General features: G+C 36.7%; 1 protein-coding gene across 3 annotated transcripts in view; it reads right to left on the bottom strand.

The window, feature by feature from the left end:
- Positions 1 to 22,356, bottom strand: part of WNK3 (WNK lysine deficient protein kinase 3) — a 156,815-nt gene that overhangs the window by 121,480 nt on the left and 12,979 nt on the right. For all 3 annotated transcript variants that reach the window (XM_044234442.1, XM_044234444.1, XM_044234443.1), the window contains exon 2: positions 11,995 to 12,649. In XM_044234442.1, coding sequence (XP_044090377.1) covers positions 11,995 to 12,531 — 537 coding nt within the window. In that variant the 5' untranslated portion in view covers positions 12,532 to 12,649. The remainder of the gene's footprint in view (positions 1 to 11,994; positions 12,650 to 22,356) is intronic.

Below are 22,356 nucleotides of genomic sequence, written 5' to 3'. Positions count from 1 at the left end.
AGAATTACTATATGATCCAGCAATTCCACTTCTAGATATACACCAAAAAGAATTAAAAGCAGGGACTTAAACAGATATTTGTACATCAACATTCATAACAGCATTAGTCACAACAGCCAGAAGAAACTACACAAGTGTACATCAATGGACAAATGGATAAAACAAATGTGGTATATACATACAATGGAATATTGTTCAGCCTTAAAAAGGAATGAAATTCTAATACATGCTACAACATGGATAAAACTTGAAAACATTATGCTAGGTGAAGTAACCCAAATACAAAAAAACAAATATTGTGTGACTCCAGTTTTACAAGGTACCGAGAACAGGCTAGGCTAATTCATAGAGACAGAAATTCACAAAGACCGTAGAACAGTGGTTACCAGGGGCTGGGAGAGTGGGGAACAGGGAATTATTGATTAATGGGTATAGAGTTTCAGTTTGGGATGAATAAAAGTTCTGGAGATGGGAGGTGGTAATGGTCGTACAACAATGTGAATATACAAAATGCCACTGAATTATGCACCTAAAATGGCTAAAACAGTAAAGTTTTAAAATATTTTATTTATTATTTATTTGAGAGAGAGAGAGCAAGTACAGTGAGGAAGAGAGGGAGAGAGACAAGCAGACTCTGTGCTGAGCTTGGAGCCCGACATGGGGGGCTCCCTGACCTGAGGGGGAAAATCAAGAGTTAGACACTTGACCAACTAAGCCACCCAAGTGCCCCCAAAATGGTAAAATTTTACTGTTATGTACATTTTGCCACAACACAAAAGTATTTTAAGAAAGAGTTATCTGGTGCCTGGGTGGCTCAGTTGGTTGAGCATCTGACTTTGGTTTAGATTGTGATCTCAGGATGCTGGAATCAAGCCCCATGTCAGGGTCCTCACTCATTGAGAAGTTTGTCTCTTTCCCTCTTCCCCTGCCCCTCCCCCTACTTGTGTGTGCTCTCTTTTGCTCCCTCTCATTCAAAGAAATAAATAAAATCTTTTAAAAAGAGTTAAGAAACTCATACATTATTTGTCTTTCTCTGACTTATCTCACTTAGCATAAGGCCTTCAAGGTCTGTCCATGTTGTCATAAATGGCAGGGTTTCCTTCTTTCTCATGGCTAAATAATATTCCACTGTGTATATCTAAATAATATTTCATTGTCTATATATATGCTTCACATCTTTATCCATTCATCTGCTGACAGACACCAAGGCTGTTTCCATATCTTGGCCATTGTGAATAATGCTGCAATGATCACGCGTAGGCTGAGATCCAAACACTGCGTGGTATCATTTAAATGTGGAATCTAGGGGCCCCTGGGTGGCTCAGTTGATAAGCATCTGCCTTTGGCTCAGGTCATGATCCCAGGGTCCTGGGATTGAGGCCCATACTCTACTCAGTGGGAGCCTGCTTCTCCCTCTCCCTGCCACGCCCCCTGCTTATACTCTCTCTTTGTCAAATAAATAAATAAAATCTTTTAAAATAAGTAAGGAATCTAAAAAGTGAATTTCTAAAAACAGACTAGAACAGTGGTTACCAGGGACTGGAGGAGGGAATTTGAAAGATGCTGCTTAAGGATATAAATGTACAACTAGTAAATAAGTAAGTTCTGAAGATCTAATAGACAACATAGTGAATTGTCACCAATACTGTCATAAACGTCAAAGTTGCTAAGCAACTAAATCTTAACTGTATTCACACAAAAAATAAAAGATAAACACATGACACGATAAATTGCTAAGGCTACTGTGGCAATCATATTGCAATATATAAATGTATCAGTCCAACATACTGTACCCCTTAAACTTACACAATGTTATGTCAAGCATATCTGAACTTTTTTTAAAAAATGCTAAAAGAGTTAAGGAACTTAAAGAACAAGAGCAAAGAATACTACACTTAGAAGAGACCTAGGAGGGTGCCTGGGTGGTTCAGTTGTTAGGCGTCTGCCGTCAGCTCAGGTCATGATCCTGGGGTCCTGGGATTGAGCCCCGCATCAGGCTCCCTGATCAGTGGGGAGCCTGCTTCTTCCTCTCCCACTCCCCCTGCTTGTAATCCCTCTCTTGCTGTCTCTCTCTCTCTCTGTCAAATAAATAAATAAAATCTTTTAAAAAAAAAAAGGAAGAGACCTGGGAATAAGTGTTTACATTTTTCTGTCTAATCTGACTAAGTAAGTCCTAACTGTCCCTATAATTATCTGGAAGTCATCCACTTGTGATAGATCAGCAGATCTGTTCTGAAGAATAATGAATAAATTTTGATGCCTTCTGATCAAATTAGTAGAATACAAGTCTTTCACGTGCCAAACTAAACTACTCCATCTTATCCTTTGATCCTAGGAATCAAAAGTAGTCAGCATTAGGAGTAAACAACTTTACAAAATTACAACTGTTGCCCCAGATGTATTACTGGAGGTAAACTCCACCGAAAAGGTCTAGCCAAGATCTTCCAAGGTCCACTTCTAATTCAGTGAGTGGAAAGGAAAACTGCCAATGGAATATATATACAATGGAATATAATTCAGCCATAAGAAAAGAATGAAATCTTGCCATTTGCAGTGACATGAATGCAGCTAGAAAGTATTATGCTAAGAGAAATAAGTCAGAGAAAGACAAAAACCACATGCTTTCACTTATATGTGGAATTTTAAAAAAATGAAACAAATGAGCAAAGGGGGAAGAAAAAGAAAGCGAGAGAGGCAAACCAAGAAACAGACTCCGAACTAGAGAACAAACTGATGTTAACAGAGAGGAGGTAGGTGGGGAGATGGGTTAAAAAGGTGATGAGGATCACTTGTGATGAGCTCCAGGTGCTGTATGGAAGTGCTGAATCACTCTATTGTACACCTGAAACTAATATTACACTGTGTTAACTAATTGTAATTTAAACAAAAACAAAACAAAAAAGAAGCATTCCATTTCCAAAATGTAAACTATAGCCTTATCAGCTATGTCTCTTAATGCAAACACCAACAATAAACTACATAACCAGGTCAGTGGCTACGTGGCTGTTTCTGCAAACATGAACAGAAGAAATCATCAATGGTGTTTCAAAAGCTGTATAATAACTTGTTCAAGTAAAGAAAATCACAACGAAGGCTTCAAATGGTGCTTAACTTACAAAGTAGTCCATTAATGAGTATTCTGGATAAATATGAAGCCACTCAGTATTTTATCACTATCATTTATTGTTCACTCAACCATGTGCCATGTTTTATAATCATTATCTCTGATCCTCAACATTTTTATTTTTATTAAATATAATTTATTATTAAATATTAAATAAATTATTTTAAATTATCATTAAAATATTTATAATAATTAAAAATAAAATAATAATTTGTTAAAATAATTATTTATTATTTTAATAATAATTTATTAAATGTAATTTATTATTAAATATTTTATTTTATTTTTATTGAATATTATTTATTAAATTATTATATTTTTATTTTATTTATGTGAGCAGTATGTACACATATTCCATGTTATTCTTTATTCTCTTTTGCATAATAGAAATATTTTATTTCTTTTTTAAAAAGTAAAAAACTAAGGCTCCAAAATGTTAGGCTGCTTAGCTTGCCCAAGAAACCCAAAGGGCACAGGCATCACTAGAACCCAGGTCTGCCATATTCTGAATCCTGAGTACTTTCTAGTTCATCGCTCTGCCTCTCAGAAAGAGTCTTCACAGCAATGACTGCAGATACCTCATTCACAAACCACTTTCCTTTGAGAGACAGTGTAGCATCCCAGAACTAAAGCTATATGAAATAAACACACACTAGGGCAACAATCATTTGTAAGTGGTAATACCAAAGTACTAATCAAGAAATCAGCATATAATAGTTATGGCCTGGTCATATTAGCATTTTAAAGCTTTTAGGCAGCAATAGTAAAAAGTGCTCATCAGGGGCGCCTGGGTGGCTCAGTGGGTTAAGCCGCTGCCTTAGGCTCAGGTCATGATCTCAGGGTCCTGGGATCGAGTCCCATATCGGGCTCTCTGCTCAGCAGGGAGCCTGCTTCCCTTCCTCTCTCTCTCTGCCTGCCTCGCTGCCTACTTGTGATATCTTTCTCTCTCTCTCTGTCAAATAAATAAATCTTTTTTTAAAAAAGTGCTCATCAATAGTAGTTAAGATAGCACATGGAGAAGGGAATGAACCAAATACAGAACCAGGTTCACCTGTCTTCCAGTACTATTGAACAAAGAGGATGTCCTCATCCAGGCAGGACCTGAGCATAGAGTTCATTTGCTTGGTCTATTGTCTTGGCAGCACACACACAGGGACTCTAGTTGCTTTGTTCTGACTCTATTCTTACCAAGCCAGTTTCTGGTTATAATTTAGTGTCCCATGTATCTAGCCTACAGACCAACTAGAACATTTGACCTACCAAATGTACTCCTCATTCTAAATTAATAAATTTGTGTCCTAGATTCAGGCTTTTGAATGAACACAAGTCAGTCTTCCCACATTTCCAACCACCTCTGGACACTGACAGAAGATGAAGGCCAGATATTGAACCAAGGCAACCAAGCCATTAAATTATTCCTCAGAGGCCCCAGGCCAGGGGTTGTCCTTAAATGACACTATTAAGTATCCCTTCAGCCTTAGTAGTTTAATATTAAGAACTTTATTTTAAACAGGATCCATTTATGAAACTGATCTAAATTCATTAAAAACAAAAGATCGATCTGCTCAAATAACCAATGAGGAGAAAGTTCTTAAATAATCTATGTAAATGTTTCATATATATAATTGATGAATACAGTTCCCTGCTCTATCCTTTTGGCAAGTTACTTAATGTACTTAAACCTCAGTTCCACCATCTGAAAACTAATCATCTCTACTTCACACAATTACTGTGAAGATTAAATAAAATATTCAAATTAAGTACCTATCTGGGTACTCATACAAGTGCTCGATTAACATTAATTTTGATAAATGCAAAGTATATGATATCATTATTAATAATTTAAAATATACTAAAATTCCTCAGCCACAAATTTCCCAACTATTGGGCTCTCAGAAACTTAACAGTCATACTTAGGAAGTGACCACATAAAACTAAGAGGTAATTCCAATGAAGAACTGTAGAAGGAACGTGGGAAATAGAAAATCACCATTTGAACACCAACAGTAATACTTATTACAGGCAAGATACACCAATGGTTGTTGAAACAACAGGGCAAAGTTTGAGGAGAAACTGATACGTACATAGTCTCAAAGTATCTACTCCCAAGATATTTATCAATCTACAAAGGGGAAAATATTAATTTTACAGTAGAAAAAAATCTATTAGCCACCATCCTAAACAAGTGATCTAGGTTATCATCCCCAGTACTCTAAACAACCTCAGGTACCCCCTGCTATGACACACAGAGAAGGCTGTATAACTTCTATGGTATTCTTCCCAAAATTCATGGCCTAAATCTAATCATGAGAAAACATGACAAACCCAGATGAAGCAACATTCTATAAAATAATTGAGCAGTACTCTTTAAGATCATGAAAAGGAGAGGAAAGGCTGAAGAAGTGTCACAGTTTGGAAGGGACTAAGAGCATGTAACAACTAAATGCAGTGTGGGATCCTAAATTGGATCAAAGCATTGAAAAAGGACATCAATAGAAGACTGGTGAACTCCAAATAAGTGCTGGGTTAGTTATTACACTAATTTCAATTTCTTAAGTTTTGATAAATGTTCTCTGGTTAAGATATCATCATAAGGGGAAATTGAGTGAAGGGCATATTAGAACTTTCTATACTATCTTTGCAACTCTTTGGTTAGTAGAAATTATCTCAAAAAAAAAGTTAAAAAAGAAAACTAAGTAGTAAATGAGTGGTATCACCATTGCCCAATACTCCCAACCCTACTATTTCTTTCAAATAAACCTATATTTAACAGCCCTTTGATCTTTTTACTAATTTCAATCTCCAATCCTTCTTACTGACTATAAATTCCCTCTACTGTAAGTTTTATGAAAATACAGCCTGTGTCTGCTTTTCCTCCCCATTATGTCCCTAGCACTTAGCACAGTTCTAACACATATAGAACTGAATATTCATTTGTTGAACGAATGGACAATGAATGAATGGCAGCTGTGTGTATTCTATTCATTTCCTATTTCTGTTGTAACAAATTGTCACAAATTTAGTGGTTTAAAACAACACAAATTTATTATCTTCTACTTGTGGAGATCAGAAGTCCTAAATGAGTTTCACTAGACTAAAATGAAGGTATTGGCAAGGCTGGATTGCTCTAGGGAAAAATCTGTTTCCTTCTAGCTTTTAAAGGTTTCCCACGTTCCTTGTCTCACGCCCACGTGCATCAACCACTTCACTCCAACCTCTGCTTCCATCATCAAATCTTCTACAGACCAGGACCATACCTCCTCTCTCTAAGGACCTTAGATTACGTTTGGCCCACCCAGATAATGTAGGATAGTCTACCCACCACAAAATCTTTAATCGCATCTACAAAGTCCTTTTTACAATGTAAGGTAACATATTCTTACATTCCAGGAATTAGGACATGGGCCTCTAGGGGTACAATTATTCAGCCTACTAGATGTATCAGTTTGTTCTTTTAACTATCAAACAGATCGTTCAAAACTAACTCTGAACTGAGAAAATAAACGTTATTTTCCAGACTGAGTCTGTCTCTTGCCACCCTCACCCTTTGTCATTTTATGAAAACATCTGCCTTTGGTTTATACTTGATAGAGTTATGTGACTAGTTTTTAGACAAAGAGACAAGAACATATATATTTAAGCAAGCCTTATCCCTCCTCCCTTCAATGTAATCTTCTTTATTTGTGAGAGTATTCCACTTTGAGGGCTAGGTCAGATGAAAAGACAGGAATCAAACTAAATAACAATATTTTGGGAGTGCTTCTATGTAATGAAGCATTTTCTTGTGTGGCTCAAACAGAAACTGGAAGCATTTCCAAGAAGGCCATAACAAACTTTTGAGAGCAAAAGTATCCCAGAGTGAAAAGTTTGGACCACAATATTTATTCAGAAACAGAAATTCTAACATTTTTTTTAATTTTTCTTTTGGAAATTCAACTATTTACATATTATTATCTAATTCTAATTTTACAATTAAATGTAGGGCTGGTATTAAAAAATATACATCTCCAAAGTACTTTTAGATGCTGAATGAAAATAAAATGGAAAGAAGTTTCTCCACAATTATGATAGGTACATTGGGTGTGGAAGTATAGACTTTTAGACTGCTACTTCCATTGCATTGCTCTGAATATATTCACTACTATAAAGAAAGTGCATTAGAATGCTCACTCAACATGTCAACTCGCTACGGTCAACTGAGTCTTTTTTAAAAAATCTCTTCTTCAGTGCCATTTTTGGTTCAGTTCAGACCCTATAGCCAGACTTGCTAGATGTCTAGTTGTTAGATGGAGGCCCATTAAGATCTAGAGAATATAATGCTAAGTGAAATTAAGTCAGAGAAAAATAAATACCATATGATCTCATTCATACAGGGAATTTAAGAAATAAACAAGCAAAGGGAAAAAAGAGATAGGGCAAAGCCAAGAAACAGATACTAACTATAGACAAAAAAACCTGATGATTACTAGAGGGGAGGCAGGTAACAGGATGGATTAAATAGAAGATGGGGATTAAGAAGCGTACTTGTCCTGATGAGCACCAGGTGATGAACTGTTGAATCACTATACTGTACACTATACTGAAACTAATACTATACTGTACGTTAACTATATGGTGATTAAAATTTTAAAATTAAAAAAATTAATTAAAATAAAAAAGGAGGCCCATTTAATTACCCTGAGAAGCACGCAATCCCGTATCTGACCCCACAGTGAAGCTTATTATAAGAACACTCAAATACATTTTAGAAAGAGTCAAATAACAAAAAAATTTTCAGATATCTATGATGTCTCTTTATTTGGAAAATAGTCCCATTATATGAAAACTCAGTTCCACCAGGAAAACAAATGACAAATGCACTAGTGGAAGTATTTTTTCCAAATTAGAGTAAAGCAAAAACTGGTTATGTTTCCATGTGTAAAAGAACAGTGCTATTGATTCTCAAGCTGGTAGGGGAAAAAAATATTATAAACTTTTGTGACTGACTCCTTCTAGGGGGTTACTAAACAAGCCTTTCAGTAACATCTGACCAGGTCTTTCAACATCATAAACTAAAACAGTCTTCCAAACAGCACTTACGACTTACAACCCTCACTCACAGTAAATTACCAATTTACCAAGTAGTTTAGCAAATTCTTTAGAAAGAACAATCGGTCAGCCTTCCCACTAATGCAGAAAGTTATGGAAACCATAAAATATGACAAACTGTTGAAATGCAGACATTTACAGCCAAATCCTAAATCAGACCTACATCATCAAAGAGTTTGTTTAACATCCTCAAAGTCAAATATCAGCAGTAAAATCTCTCTCTTCTGGTTCTTTGCACTGCCATAAGGTCAATGTATTCTAAACAAATGGATATGGAGCTTTTAACAACTGCTACACAAGGCTCAAATATCCACAGTGGGGGAAAATGTCATCAAGAGAAAAAGGTATAAAAGTCTTTTGTTAAACTGTTAAATGCAACATGCAAAAAAAATTTTTTTAATTGAACTGCCTAATTTCAGGGAAGCAGATTTAAGCAAGAGGTGACATGAATGCAATAAAATATAAATATTTTAGTGATGTTAATAAATAGAAAACACATACCAAATTGATAACAAAAGTATGGACATACTAATTTTATATATTATACACACACACACATATAAGCAAAGAGTGGAGAAGAATTTGGAATACTTTAAACATTTAAATTATTGACTGGGATGTTTTTCTACAAAATTATTTAATTATATAACAAAGACGACTTTGTGGAAAAAAATATGAGAAATTATACATTACAAACTGCGTAATACTCATGTTTTTCCTAATTACAAATATGCAGAAAATGAAGTGATGTCTAAAAATTGTATCAAGTCCACCAATTCTGACAAAAACTGCAATTGTTCTTGATGTAACTTAAAATGTATTTTATAGGGGCGCCTGGGTGGCTCAGTGGGTTAAAGCCTCTGCCTTCGGCTCAGGTCATGATCTCAGGGTGTTGGGATCGAGCCCTGCATCGGACTCTCTGCTCAGCAGGGAGCCTGCTTTCTCTTCTGTCTCTGTCTCTGCCTGCCTCTCTGCCTACTTGTGATCTCTGTCTGTCAAATTAATAAATAAATAAATAATCTTTTTTTAAAAAATGTATTTTATATATTTACAGCGTTTGCTCCACATGGATATTACCAAATCTGGCTATGTGTCCAATCACCTGGGCAACTTCTAAAAAGTAAGTTCCTGGGCCCCATCTCTTAGAGATTCTGATTTGGAAAGTCTAGAGAAGACAGCAGGAATCAGTATCTATGATATAATATAAAGCATATGTTGGTGTATTAAGGGAATTCCTCCTCTGATTCAGCTAGCTCTTAGACTGGTGGTCCCTTCTTTCAGGGCTTTTCAAATACTACTGTGCATACAAATTACCTATGGATGTCACTAAGAAGCAGATTCTGATTCAGTAGGTCTGGGATGAGACATAGAACCTGTAGTTCTAACAAGCTCCCAGGTGATGTCCATGCTGCTGGTCCAGGGACCACACTTTGAATATTAAGACCTTAGAGGCTCGTTCACTCTCTCCACAGGTGAATTTCACTCTCTCCACAGGTCCACCACTAGAATGTTTTAAGTTTTACCTAAGCATCCTTTAGCATAGCTAGAGTATACAATTTGCAAAATACTTGACATATTTTTACTATGTATCCTACTACCAAGTGAATGGAAACTATTTCCCCCATTTACAGAGTATCACTAAAAGATGAGTGTTACCAATGGCACAATGTAGAGATGAAATTAAAATGTACATAATTTTCACTATATATACAAGGATGTTGGTCACAAACATGTTTACAACAGTGAAATAGCAGAGAAAATTCTAGATGTCCAACAACAGAGGACTGATTAAATAAGTTATAAAGGTATTTATTAAAAATAATAATTTAATTCATGGTTACTGGTAATGAAAAGATGTTCATCATAAGTAAAAACAAAAGGTTTTGTAAAACCTTATAGTAACAATCCCACTGTGTGGGGGAAAAAACAGTCATGTACACACTTGAAAAAAAAAAGAGCCCACATAAAAAAAAAAAAGAGTCCGTTTAAAAGCATCCTCAAAATGGTGGAATTTCAGGTGATTTTGATATTTATTTGTTCACATGACCTAATATTTCCACTACAACACAGACCTTATAAAATTCTGAAATTCTGAAAGGGGAACAAGGGGGTGAAAAGAAAACCAAGCAAACCCACACATGCACACATCTTTGGAGAACTACTAGAATGGCTTGACTGCTAGGTAACTTGAATTCCAGAGAGCCAAGCACTTTCAAAGTACTTTGAAAGCTTGTTAAAATTGCAGTCTTGCGGGCGCCTGGGTGGCTCAGTGGGTTGAAGCCTCTGCCTTCAGCTCAGGTCATGATCTCAGGGTCCTGGGATGGAGCCCTGGGCTCTCTGCTCAGCGGGGAGCCTGCTTCCTCCTCTCTCTCTGCCTGCCTCTCTGCCTACTTGTGATTTCTGTCTGTCAAATAAATAAATAAAAATCTTTAAAAAAAAATTGCAGTCTTGCGTTCCACCCCAGACTTACTGAATCTGAATCTTTGACAATAGGCTCTGGAATCCACATATGAAGGAAACACTAACTGTTACAGATGGTGAAGTTTCAAAACCATGTTGTTTAACAAAAAGCTCCCTAGAAATGCAGGGACCTGGACTAAATTTCAACCTATCTAAATGGCAACCTACAGCAAATTCAGAATGGGTGAAATCAGAGCACCTACATTCACATCCATATGGAGAGACCACAGGTATCTGAATAACAACAAAAACCTGTACTAAGTGACTTGCTCTACTCAATCTTAATTTTAAGCATCTCATGTGAACAGTGACATTTTCCATGGGCTGACTGAGGTCACAAAGGTTTTCTTTATATTTGAACTGTATCTATCTAAAACTATTCTTATTATAACCCCTTCTATGATGTTCTGTCCCCATTTAGTCCTTTGTTAGTTAAAAGTACCACACAAATATGGAACCAAATACTGAGGAAATTTAATCTGTTGTTTTCATTTCTCTTTTCTAAACACATTCCAGTTGACTAACCTCAGTAGGTTCTGGTGATTATTTCTTCCAGAGATCCTCTCTGAGGTAAATTTAAAGCATGGACAAGTCTATATTAACAGAAGTCATTGGGGCCCCTGGGTGGTTCAGTGGGTTAAAGCTGCCTCTGCTAAAGCTGACCTCTGCCTTCAGCTCAGGTCGTGATCCCAGGGTTCTGGGATAGAGCCCCGCATCTGGCTCTCTACTCAGAGAAGAGCCTGCTTCCTCCTCTCTCTCTCTGCCTGCCTCTCTGCCTACTTGTGATCTCTTTCAAATAAATAAAAATCAAAAAAATACTTTCTAAAAAAAAAGAAGTCATCAAAGAATCAAGCATAATATTTTCTGTTCTGAAAAACACCATACAAACCCCAAAAAAAATTGCTTAAAGAAAAAAAAAGGGAGGTATCGTGCTAAATATATCCCTGATGTATCACACTCCCAAATACTTAGTAGAACAATCAACTAAGTAATAATGCAACTAACTAAAACTTACTAAAAGTTTTCAAAATGAGACGTCAAGAGTTTTGGGGATTTCCCAACGTTAATAAATTGAGAACATTTTTCCAAAGAAAGCACTGATAAATTTTTCCCCCTTTAAAACAGGGGGGGAAAAAGAGGAGGAAAAAAAGGCTGCCATGAGCTCCTTAAGAGGATCTAGGAAAAGAGCATTAATTTCAGGGAGGTAGTGGACATGCCTTTCGTTTTATTTTAATCCATGATATGTATTACCCCTGGACCCCTCAGAAGGCCAGGCATGCTAAAACTGTAATTTATTAAGACCAAGAAAATTATATACCCACCTGCAGCTCGCACCAAGCAACCTCAACCCATGTTTCAGTGTCCAATCCTTTATATACTGTTTTAAATGCTCCTCTTCCCAGCTCAATGTCGAATTTCAGGAACCTCCCACTAGGAGAAGTAGCTACAGCCTTCATTTCTGCTTCTTCTTCCATTTCCTTTTCACTTTTCTCCTTGAGACAATCTTTTGAGGACTCTGAGGTTGCCTTTGAACACTGTTCATATTTAACTTCTTGTCCACCTCCTAGCACATTTGTAGGAAGTTTTTCTACTCTTGGAATATTGGTTGTGGTCTTCATTCTCTCATCTTTGGAGGAAGATGCAGCAACTTTATCATCTTCCATCATCTCAACACTCTTTCGGAAGAATCTCTTCCTTTCTGTAGTTTCCCCAGAAGCAGAGAAGGTACTATTTTTTTCTTTTAGTCTAGCTTCCACTGTCAAAGTTGCTGCAAGCTGAGGAGCTCTGTCTTCCAATGAAACTCCATCAGGTTTCTCAGAATCTTCTGTGCTAGCTGGCTCTCCTGAATCAGTAGCCATTGTAATTGAGGTTGGCACTAAAATTTTTCCTGTTCCACTCTTTAGTCCAGTTACATCTCAGGTATCAGAATTATCAGAATGGACTTCCGTTTATTTAGTCATATGTTTCCATAGCAACCTGAAGGGGGGGAAAACGGATATTTTAAAATCACCCCACAAAGGAAATCATTAAGGAGAAAACAAGTCACCTGATTGTTTAATCCCTTTTTTTCTTAATAAGAAATTTGTTCTTTTTCTGTCCAATCTTAGCAACCAGGAGACTCTAGGGACTGTGTCTTATCTTGTTTACCACTGTAGTCCTCAGTGCTTAGCAGACTACTTAGCATACAGAGCTCAATAAATCTTCATATTGCATGAATGTTGATGAGGAACTTAGTTCTCAGCACCAGCTATCAATCTATCACATTTAAAACAAGTATTCAAAACCTGAGCTCACTTAGCTATAAGGTAATACACAATAAGTAAAATAAGCACATAATTTCTCAGTGAGTGATTTTTATCTAAAATTCTGAAATCACTCCAATTGCAGTATTTTTATTGTGGTAAAATATACTTAATATCAAATATGCCATTTAACCATTTTTCAGCGTGCAATTCAGTGGCATTAAGTACATTCACAATGTTGTACAATCACTACCACTATCCATTTCCAGAACATTTTCATCATTCCAAACTGAAATTCTACATCCGTTAAACTCCCCATCTCCCCAGCCTCTGATAATCCCTATACTATTTTCTGTCTCTATGAACTTGCTTATTCTAGGTACTTAAATATAAGTGGAATCATACAATATTTGTCCTTTTATGTCTGGCTTATTTCTCTTCACATCATGCTTAAAGTTCACTCACGTTGTACCGTTGTACCGTGTATCAGAATTGCATTCCTTTTTAAGGCTCAACAATATTCCATTGTGTGGATATACCACATTTTGTTTTTCCATTCATCTGGTCAATGGATTGGTTTTTTGTTTTTGCCTTTTTTTATCCTTTTAATAACCACAGTGAATAATGCTGTATGAACATCTAATGGTAGTTCCAAATAATGTAAATACTTGTTAATGAGCTTACCCTCAAATATTAACATAAAGAAATGGCTTATCCTCAAATACTAACATAAAGAAATGGCTTTCAAATATCACTATACTAAAAAAATGGCAAAAAAGACTTAAAAATATGCATCCTCTTGAACCAGCAATTCCACTTATAGGAACTTGCCTTAGAAAATAGTCAAGAATCTGGGCAAAGATTTAACTATAGCACTTTTAATTTGGAAAAACTATCCTAAACATAAGCCTAATAGAGGTTTAGTTAAATATCAAAATGAGATGTGACACAGCATTAAGAAACACCGAAGTTTGGGTGTGACTGTCTGGCTCAGTCAGTAAAGCACAGAGCTCTTGATCTCAGGGTCATGAGTTCAAGTCCCATGCTGGCCATTGAGCCTACTTAAAAAACAAAAATATTAAAAAAAAAAAAAAAGAAAAACACCACAGTTTTTAGTGAGATGAAAAGACACTGCCTATATGTTATACAGATAAATGAAAAAAGAAATATATACATATTTCCATACACATATGTACACACTATATGAACTGTGAATGGTAGAATTATGAACTTTCTGCTTTCTTGTATTTTCTAAAACTTTCCACAGTGAATGTGTGGAAATACGTGGAATTCATAAGGAAAAACCTTTTTTCAAAAATGGTAAAACTACCAGTAAGAAAATTCTCCCTTCCCACCACAAACATGCATCACGAAGTTAACTTATATACCCATTATCATGTTATATGCCTCCAAAGGCACAATTTGCTATGCCAAACGAAGCATACACAGAAATACCAAATTTGAAAAACTGAAGAAAACCAACCCTGAACTAAAACAAATGAGGAGAAACACCCCAAATTGTTCTACACATTTAACACAATTCCTATCAAAATTCCAGCTGGTTTCTTTGCAGAAATTCACCAATTGATCCTAAAATTCATACAGAACTACAAGGGACCCAGAAGAGCCAAAACCAAAACCATTTTGAAAAAGAACAAAGTTGGAAGACTCACTCACCCTTTCCAATTTTAAAACCTACTACAAAGCTATAATATTAAGATAGTGTGATACTGGCATAAAGAGGTATAGATAAAGGGAGTATAATTAAACAGTCCAGAAAAAAACCCACATATTTATAGTTGATTAATTTTCAACAAGGGTGCCAAGAAAATTCAATAAAGAACAGTCTTTTCAACAAATGGTGCTAGGACTATTGTATATCTACATGCAAAAACCTGAAGTCAGATACTCTAAGAAAGGTTTCCTGGGAAAGATCCCCAAACTGAGTTTTAAAGAAAGAAAATTAGCTGGTCCAAGCAAAGAGACGATCACAAGCAAAGTCATAAAACAGTATGGAATAAGTGCATGTAAGTGGTACCATGAATAATAGTTTACTCACTTATTAGAAGCACGTAGATGAGGACAGAGAGGCAGAGAGTCACTAAGGATTTCTATGCCATACAATGTAAAACAAGGAGATCAGTTAGAGAGCTACTGCCACAATCCAGGGAAGAGATGCTAAGGTTTCAGTGAAAACAGTGGCAAGAGGGACAGACTCAAGACATGTTAAGCAAATAATAAATGCAAGATTTATATCTAAGTGAATATGGTTGTGAGGCAAAAGAAAAGCCTATAAAAATTCCCAGAAATGTGCCTATCAGATGACAGAACTAGGAAGTAACTATGTTAATACCAAAACTATTCTGTGAGGTTACACTGCCAAATCAACACACTTTAAGACTCAGACTAGTACTGCCTGCAAGTGAGAAAAAAGTATCTAACAATGCCTTACTGAGGCAGAGATTTTTTTCGTTAACTTATTCTAACATAATTTTAGACTTGGAAAAAAAAAAAAACCCTGCAAGAATATACAAAGAATCCAGTATAACCTTCACTCACATTTTCCAAATGTAAACATTTTAGGTAGGATAGTCTTAAGAAAGAAGAGTATTATTCACTTTACTTCACTAAAGATCACTTATCCAGAAACCTTAAGAACAGAGATCCATAAGTAAGATAAAAAGACCTCTCAGCAGACAAAAATACATAAAATTGGAGAATTTAAGTTGGAAAAAGCCTTCAAACATTTTTAACTGCATAACCTCTTTTTAAAAATTAAATCTTGGGACGCCTGGGTGGCTCAGTTGCTAAGTGTCTACCTTTGGCTCAGGCATGATCCCAGAGTCCTGAGATCTAATCCCAGTGTGGGCTCCTTGCTCAGCAGGGAGCCTGCTTCTCCTTCTGCCTCTGCCTACCCCCATCCCACCACCGCCCGCTTGAGCTTGCTCTCTGTGTCTCTGACAATTAAATAAACTCTTAAAAAAAGAATAAGAAAAATATAAATCTTACTCAGAATTCGAATATAAAAACAGTAGTGTTGGGGCACCTGGGTGGCTCAGTGGGTTAAGCCACTGCCTTCGGCTCAGGTCATGATCCCAGGGTCCTGGGATCGAGCCCCGCATCGGGCTCTCTGCTCAGCAGGGAGCCTGCTTCCTCCTCTCTCTGCCTGCCTCTCTGCCTGCTTGTCATCTCTCTCTCTCTCTCTCTGACAAATAAATAAATAAATAATCTTTTTTTTAAAAAAACAGTAGTGTTGCTCTGGTACAGTAATTCTAACACATTTGGTCACCTGGTTTCCTAAACTATAAGGATAAGAAGAAATAATTAAGGGGAATGGGGAAATAAGTGTTCCCCAGCTTCTAAATTCTAAAAAAGCAAAACCCAAGACAAAAATGTTCCTAGATACAAAGAAGGATATTTTTTAAGTATGAGAAAACTGGAAAGAAATAAACAGTTCAAAAACAACAGTAGAGTACTTTAATACCCCATTCTCAGTGATGGAGAGAACTAGACAGAAAAGCAAAAAGAATCTGGAAAACTTGGTCAATACAACAGCCAACTTAACCTAACTGCCATCTATAGAACACTCCTAATAAGAGCAAAATATACATTCTTTTCAAACACACATGCAAAAAATCTCCAGAGCAAATCATGTATTATACAATAAATCTCAATAAATTTATGAGAACTGAAATCAAAGTATGCTCTCCTACCACAAAAGAATTAAATTAGAAATGAACAATAGAAAAAGGAGATACATATAACTGGCCCTTGAATAACATGGGTTTGAACTGTGCAGATCTACTTACGCATGGATATTTTATGATAGAGTACTGTGAATTTGCTCTCTCTTAATTTTTTTTATTAACATATAATGTATTATTAGCCTCAGAGGTACAGGTCTGTGAATCGCCAGGTTCACACTTCACAGCACTCATCATAGTCTTTTGATTTTCTTAATAACATTTTTCCATAGCTTATTTTATTGTAAGAATACATATACAATATATATAACATATACAATATGTGCTAATCAATTGTTTATGTTATTGGTAAAGCTTTGGTACACTATTACTACAAAGTTTGTTTTTTTTTTAAGATTTTTTATTTATTTATTTGACAGAGAGAGATCACAAGCAGGCAGAGAGGCAGGCAGAGAGAGAGGAGGAAGCAGGCTCCCTGCTGAGCAGAGAGCCCAATGCGGGGCTCCATCCCAGGACCCTGAGATCATGACCTGAGCAGAAGGCAGCAGCTTAACCCACTGAGCCACCCAGGCGCTCCAACTACAAAGTTTTTAGAGAACCAAAAGCTATATGCAGATTTTCAACTGCACAGGGGTTGGTGCCCCTAATCCTCACATCATCAAGGGTCAATTTTAAATCAATGGAATAGAATCGAGAGTCGAGAAGTAAACCTTAACATCTACGGTCAATCGATTTTCAAATAAGAGGCCAAGACTACCAAATGGGAAAAGAATGATCCCAGAGTCCTGAGATCTACTCCCAGCATGGGCTCCTTGCTCCTTGTCAGTTTTTCAGCAAAAGGTGCTAGGACAATTGGATATATCCACATATAAAAGATAAAGTTGGGGGTGCCTGGGTGGCTCAGTGGGTTAAGCCGCTGCCTTCGGCTCAGGTCATGATCTCAGGGTCCTGGGATCGAGTCCCGCATCGGGCTCTCTGCTCAGCAGGGAGCCTGCTTCCCTCTCTCTCTCTCTCTGCCTGCCTCTCCATCTACTTGTGATTTCTCTCTGTCAAATAAATAAATAAAATATTTTTAAAAAAAAGATAAAGTTGGACTCCCACCTCACACCATATTAAAATGAACTCAAAGTGGATCAGAGACATAATATAGCAGCAAAAACTCTAAAGCTCTAAAAAAAAAAAAAACACTGAAGTGAATCTTAGTGACTTTGGGTTAAGCAATAATTTCCCAGATAAAATAACAAAAATACAAGTGATAAAAGAGAAAATTGAGAAGATGGACCTCATCAAACTTTAAAACTTTTGTGCTTCGGGCACCTGGGTGGCTCAGTGGGTTAAGCCACTGCCTTCGGCTCAGGTCATGATCTCAGGGTCCTGGGATCGAGTCCCGCATCGGGCTCTCTGCTCAGCAGGGAGCCTGCTTCCCTCTCTCACTCTCTGCCTGCCTCTCCATCTACTTGTGATTTCTCTCTGTCAAATAAATAAAATAAATCTTTAGGGTGCCTGGGTGGCTCAGTGGGTTAAGCCGCTGCCTTCGGCTCAGGTCATGATCTCAGGGTCCTGGGATCGAGTCCCGCATCGGGCTCTCTGCTCTGCAGGGAGCCTGCTTCCTCCTCTCTCTCTCTCTCTCTCTCTCTCTCTCTCTGCCTGCCTCTCTGCCTACTTGTAATCTCTCTCTGTCAAATAAATAAATAAAATCTTTTTAAAAAATAAATAAATAAATAAAATAAATCTTTAAAAAAAAAAAAGAAAACTTTTGTGCTTCAATGGATGCCATCAAGAAGGTGAAAAGCAAAAAGACTGACCAAAAATATGTGCAAATCACATATCTTATAAGGGACTGGTACTCAGAATATATAGGGAATTTGTTTTTTTTCTTTAAGATTTTATTCATTCATCAGAAGGAGGGAGGGAGGGAGAGAGAGAGAGCAAGCAAGTGAGCACGCATAAGCACGGGAAGCAGTAGGCAGAGGAAGAAGGAGGATCTCCACTGAGCAAGACCTGAGCAAGGAGCCCCTTGCGGGACTCCATCCCAGGAGCCTGGGATTATGACCCGAGCTGAAGGCAGACACTTAACTGACTGAGCCACTCAGGCATTCCTATAAAGGAATTCTTATACCTCAATAATGAAAAGATAAATAATCCAATGGGCTCAAAATCTGAATAGACATTTCTCTAAATAAGATATACAGGGGCACCTGGGTGGCTCAGTGGATTAAGCCTCTGCCTTTGGCTCAAGTAGTGATCTCAGGGTCCCGGGTTCAAGCCCCACATCAGGCTCTCTACTCCATGGAGAACATGCTTCCCCCACCCCCACCTGCCTCTCTGCCTACTTGTGATCTCTCTCTCTGTCAAATAAATAAATAAAATATTTTTTAAAAGATATACAAATAGCCAATAAACAAAGGAAAAGATGTTACACATCATTACTCTTTAGAGAAATGCAACTCAAAACCACAAATGAAATATTACTTCATACTCATGAAGATGGCTATGATACAAAAGACAGACAATAACAGGTGTTGGTAAGGATGTAGAGAAATGGACCTCTTATACATTGCTGGAGGGAACGCAGAATGGTGCAGCTGCTCCAGAACACAGTCTAGCAGTTCCTCAACAAATTAAGCATTGAATAACTATATGACACCATCTTCCCAAGAGAAATGAAAACGTATGTCCACACAAAACTTGTACATAAGTGTCCACAGCAATGCTATTCACAATAGCCAAAAGGCAGAAACAATCCAAATGTCTGTCAACTGATGGGTAAACAAAATGTGTTACAACCATACAATAGAATACTACTTGGCAATGCAAAGGAATAAGTTACGGATATATGCTACAATGAGGATAAACCTTGAAAACATTTTGCTAAGTGAAAGAAGCCAGAGGAAAAGACAACATGCCATATGGTTCCATTTCTATGAAAAGTCTAGAATATGTAAATCTATAAAAAGAGAAAATAAATAACTTGTCACCTGGGGCTGAAGTATATAAGAACAGGACTAACTGCAAACTGGCCTAAAGAATCTTTTGGGGGTGATGGAAATATTCTAAAATTAGACTGTAATCAAGGTTACACAATTCTATAAATTTACTAAAAATCATTTACATTTATATTGGTGAATTTTATAGTATATAAATCATATCTCAATAAAAGATGATGTCTCTCTTAAGAATCTTAAAACATTTTGACTAAAATCTAAGCCATAATATCAAATATGCCTTTCTAAAATTATATTCTCTATCTTCCCCCACTCAATTTTGTCCACTTTCTTTATCTTCAGCCTGGCCTCCGAGTTGAGAATCACTGCTCTGAATGGGAAAGCCCTGACATCAATAATTAATAAAAAACAACAAATAAAAGACACAAACACAACAAATAAGAAAAACAAATCTTTTTAAAACTAGGCCAAGAACTACACTAAGCATAGAATATCTATGGCCTTCCCATCATGGATCCATTAGCTTCTTGTCCATAAAACAGGGGTTCAGAACACAGGCTTTGGAGTGGGAGAAACCTGGAATCAAATCTTGGTTCTGCCTCTCATTCCTCAAAGTAGATTTGGGGCCCATTACTTTACCTCATTCATTCTTGATTTCATTTGTGAAATCTCAAAGGACTGATATGAAAATACACATATAAACTACTTAGCACAGTGCCTGGCATAATATAATAATCAATCAATAGAAGCTTTTATTTTCTACATCTTAATAACCCCTAGGGGCAGTGCTATATTAAAGCACTATTCCACAATACTCTAAAAAAATCAAATGATTTTCAGTAGACTCACTTAGGAAGGCTGATAAGTATATAATGCATTCTTTTTTTTTTAAAGATTTTATTTATTTATTTTACAGAGAGAGCGAGCACAGGCAGATAGAGTGGCAGGCAGAGGCAGAGGCAGAGGGAGAAGCAGGCTCCCCGCTGAGCAAGGAGCCCCATGTGGGACTTGATCCCAGGACGCTGGGATCATGACCCGAGCCGAAGGCAGCGGCTCAACCCACTGAGCCACCCAGGCATTCTTTTAAAGCTTTCCAGTAATAAACCAAGCTGGCATTGCTTCAGTGACCAGGAAATAAACTCTTCTACATTCAGCAATGCAGCAACATACCTCAGTGAAATAGTCCACAAAAATCAGGCCTCAAAACTCAAGTCTCTTACTAAGTTCAACAGCTATATGTTGTAACTTTTATATGACCATTTTTTCCTTCATAAAATGGTAACAAACTGGGAATAGATATAAAGATAACTACAAAAGCACTACCAGAGAGACTGAAATTATAGGGAAACTCTCACAAATGTGTACCCTATATCTACTCCTTTAACCTGTTTGATATATAGTGTTGGAGCATTTGAGTGAAAAGCTTGAAATAATCTTCCTTCATAGCTTATCATCTATCAGAAATTCTATCCATCAGAAATTCAGCATAAAATCAGTACTTTGTTAATCCATGGCTCAAGAACTTCAACTTTTGAAACCAGCCATTGAAAGAATGTATATAAAGTCAACCTGCTTAAGAAAACATTTGCAAATGACATATTTGATAAGAAGTTAATATCCAAGATATATACCAAGAACTCATACAACTCAACACACACAAAAAAAATAATCCAATTAAAAACAGGCAGGGGTACCTGGGTGGCTCAGTCAGTTAAAGCATCTGACTCTTAATTTCAGCTCAGGTCATGATCTCAAGCCCCATGTCGGGGTCCGTGCTAAGCACAGAGCCTGCTTAAGATTATCTCTCTCCCTCTCTCTCTGCTCCTCCCCCTTCCCTGTCTTTTTAAAAAATACCTAAAAGTAGAAGCACCACATGATTCAGTAATTCCACTACTGGGCCACTTCAGGTAAGTTTATACCTGAAGAAAATAAAAACACTAATTCAAAAAGTTGTATGCTCACCTATATTTGCTGCAGCATTATTTACAAAAGCCAAGATGTGGAAGCAACCTAAGCATCCATCAACAGATGAATGGATAAAGAAGATGTGGTATATATACAAAATGAAATATCACTCAACCATAAGAAAGAATGAGATCGTTCCATTCACGATAACATGAATGGACCTAGAGGGTAGTATGCTAGGTGAAATAAGTCAGATAGAGAAAGACAAATACCATATGATTTCACTTACATATCAAATCTAAAAAACAAAACTAACAAAAAGACAACAAAGAGAAATGAACTCACTAATACAGAGAACAAACTGGTGTTTGCCACAAGGGAGGAGAGTGAGGGGACAGGCAAAATAGGGGAAATGATTAAGAGATATAAACTTCTAGTTCTAAAATAAGTAAGTCACAAGATGAAAAGTACAGTATAGGGAATACAGTCAATTATATTGTAATAACTTTGTATGGTGACAGATGGTAACTACACTTACTGTGGTAAGCACAGCAGAATGTATAGAACTGTCAAATTACTATGTAGTACACTTAAAATTAATACAACACCATATGTCAAGTATAATTCAATAAAATTTTTTAAAATAAATTGTCACAATTATATGGTAAATTTCCCATTAACAGTCCTCTCTCATATATGTATCCACATCAATAAACATTTACCAAGTGCCAAGCACGGTCAGGATCTGGGGATAAAAGAAAAAAAGTCTGTCCTTGTCCTCAAGGAGCCTACAGTTTACCCAAGTTTAACATATACCACTGTTGGCTTCTGGTTCAAGAAGATGAACTGAACACTTATATCTCTTGTACTTTCCTGGAAAAGCAATG

This window comes from Neovison vison, chromosome X (genome assembly GCF_020171115.1).
Source record: "Neovison vison isolate M4711 chromosome X, ASM_NN_V1, whole genome shotgun sequence".
Classification (NCBI taxonomy): Eukaryota; Metazoa; Chordata; class Mammalia; order Carnivora; family Mustelidae; genus Neogale; species Neogale vison.
Note: the sequence above shows the minus strand (reverse complement) of the source record. Positions and strands in the feature narration are given on the sequence as shown.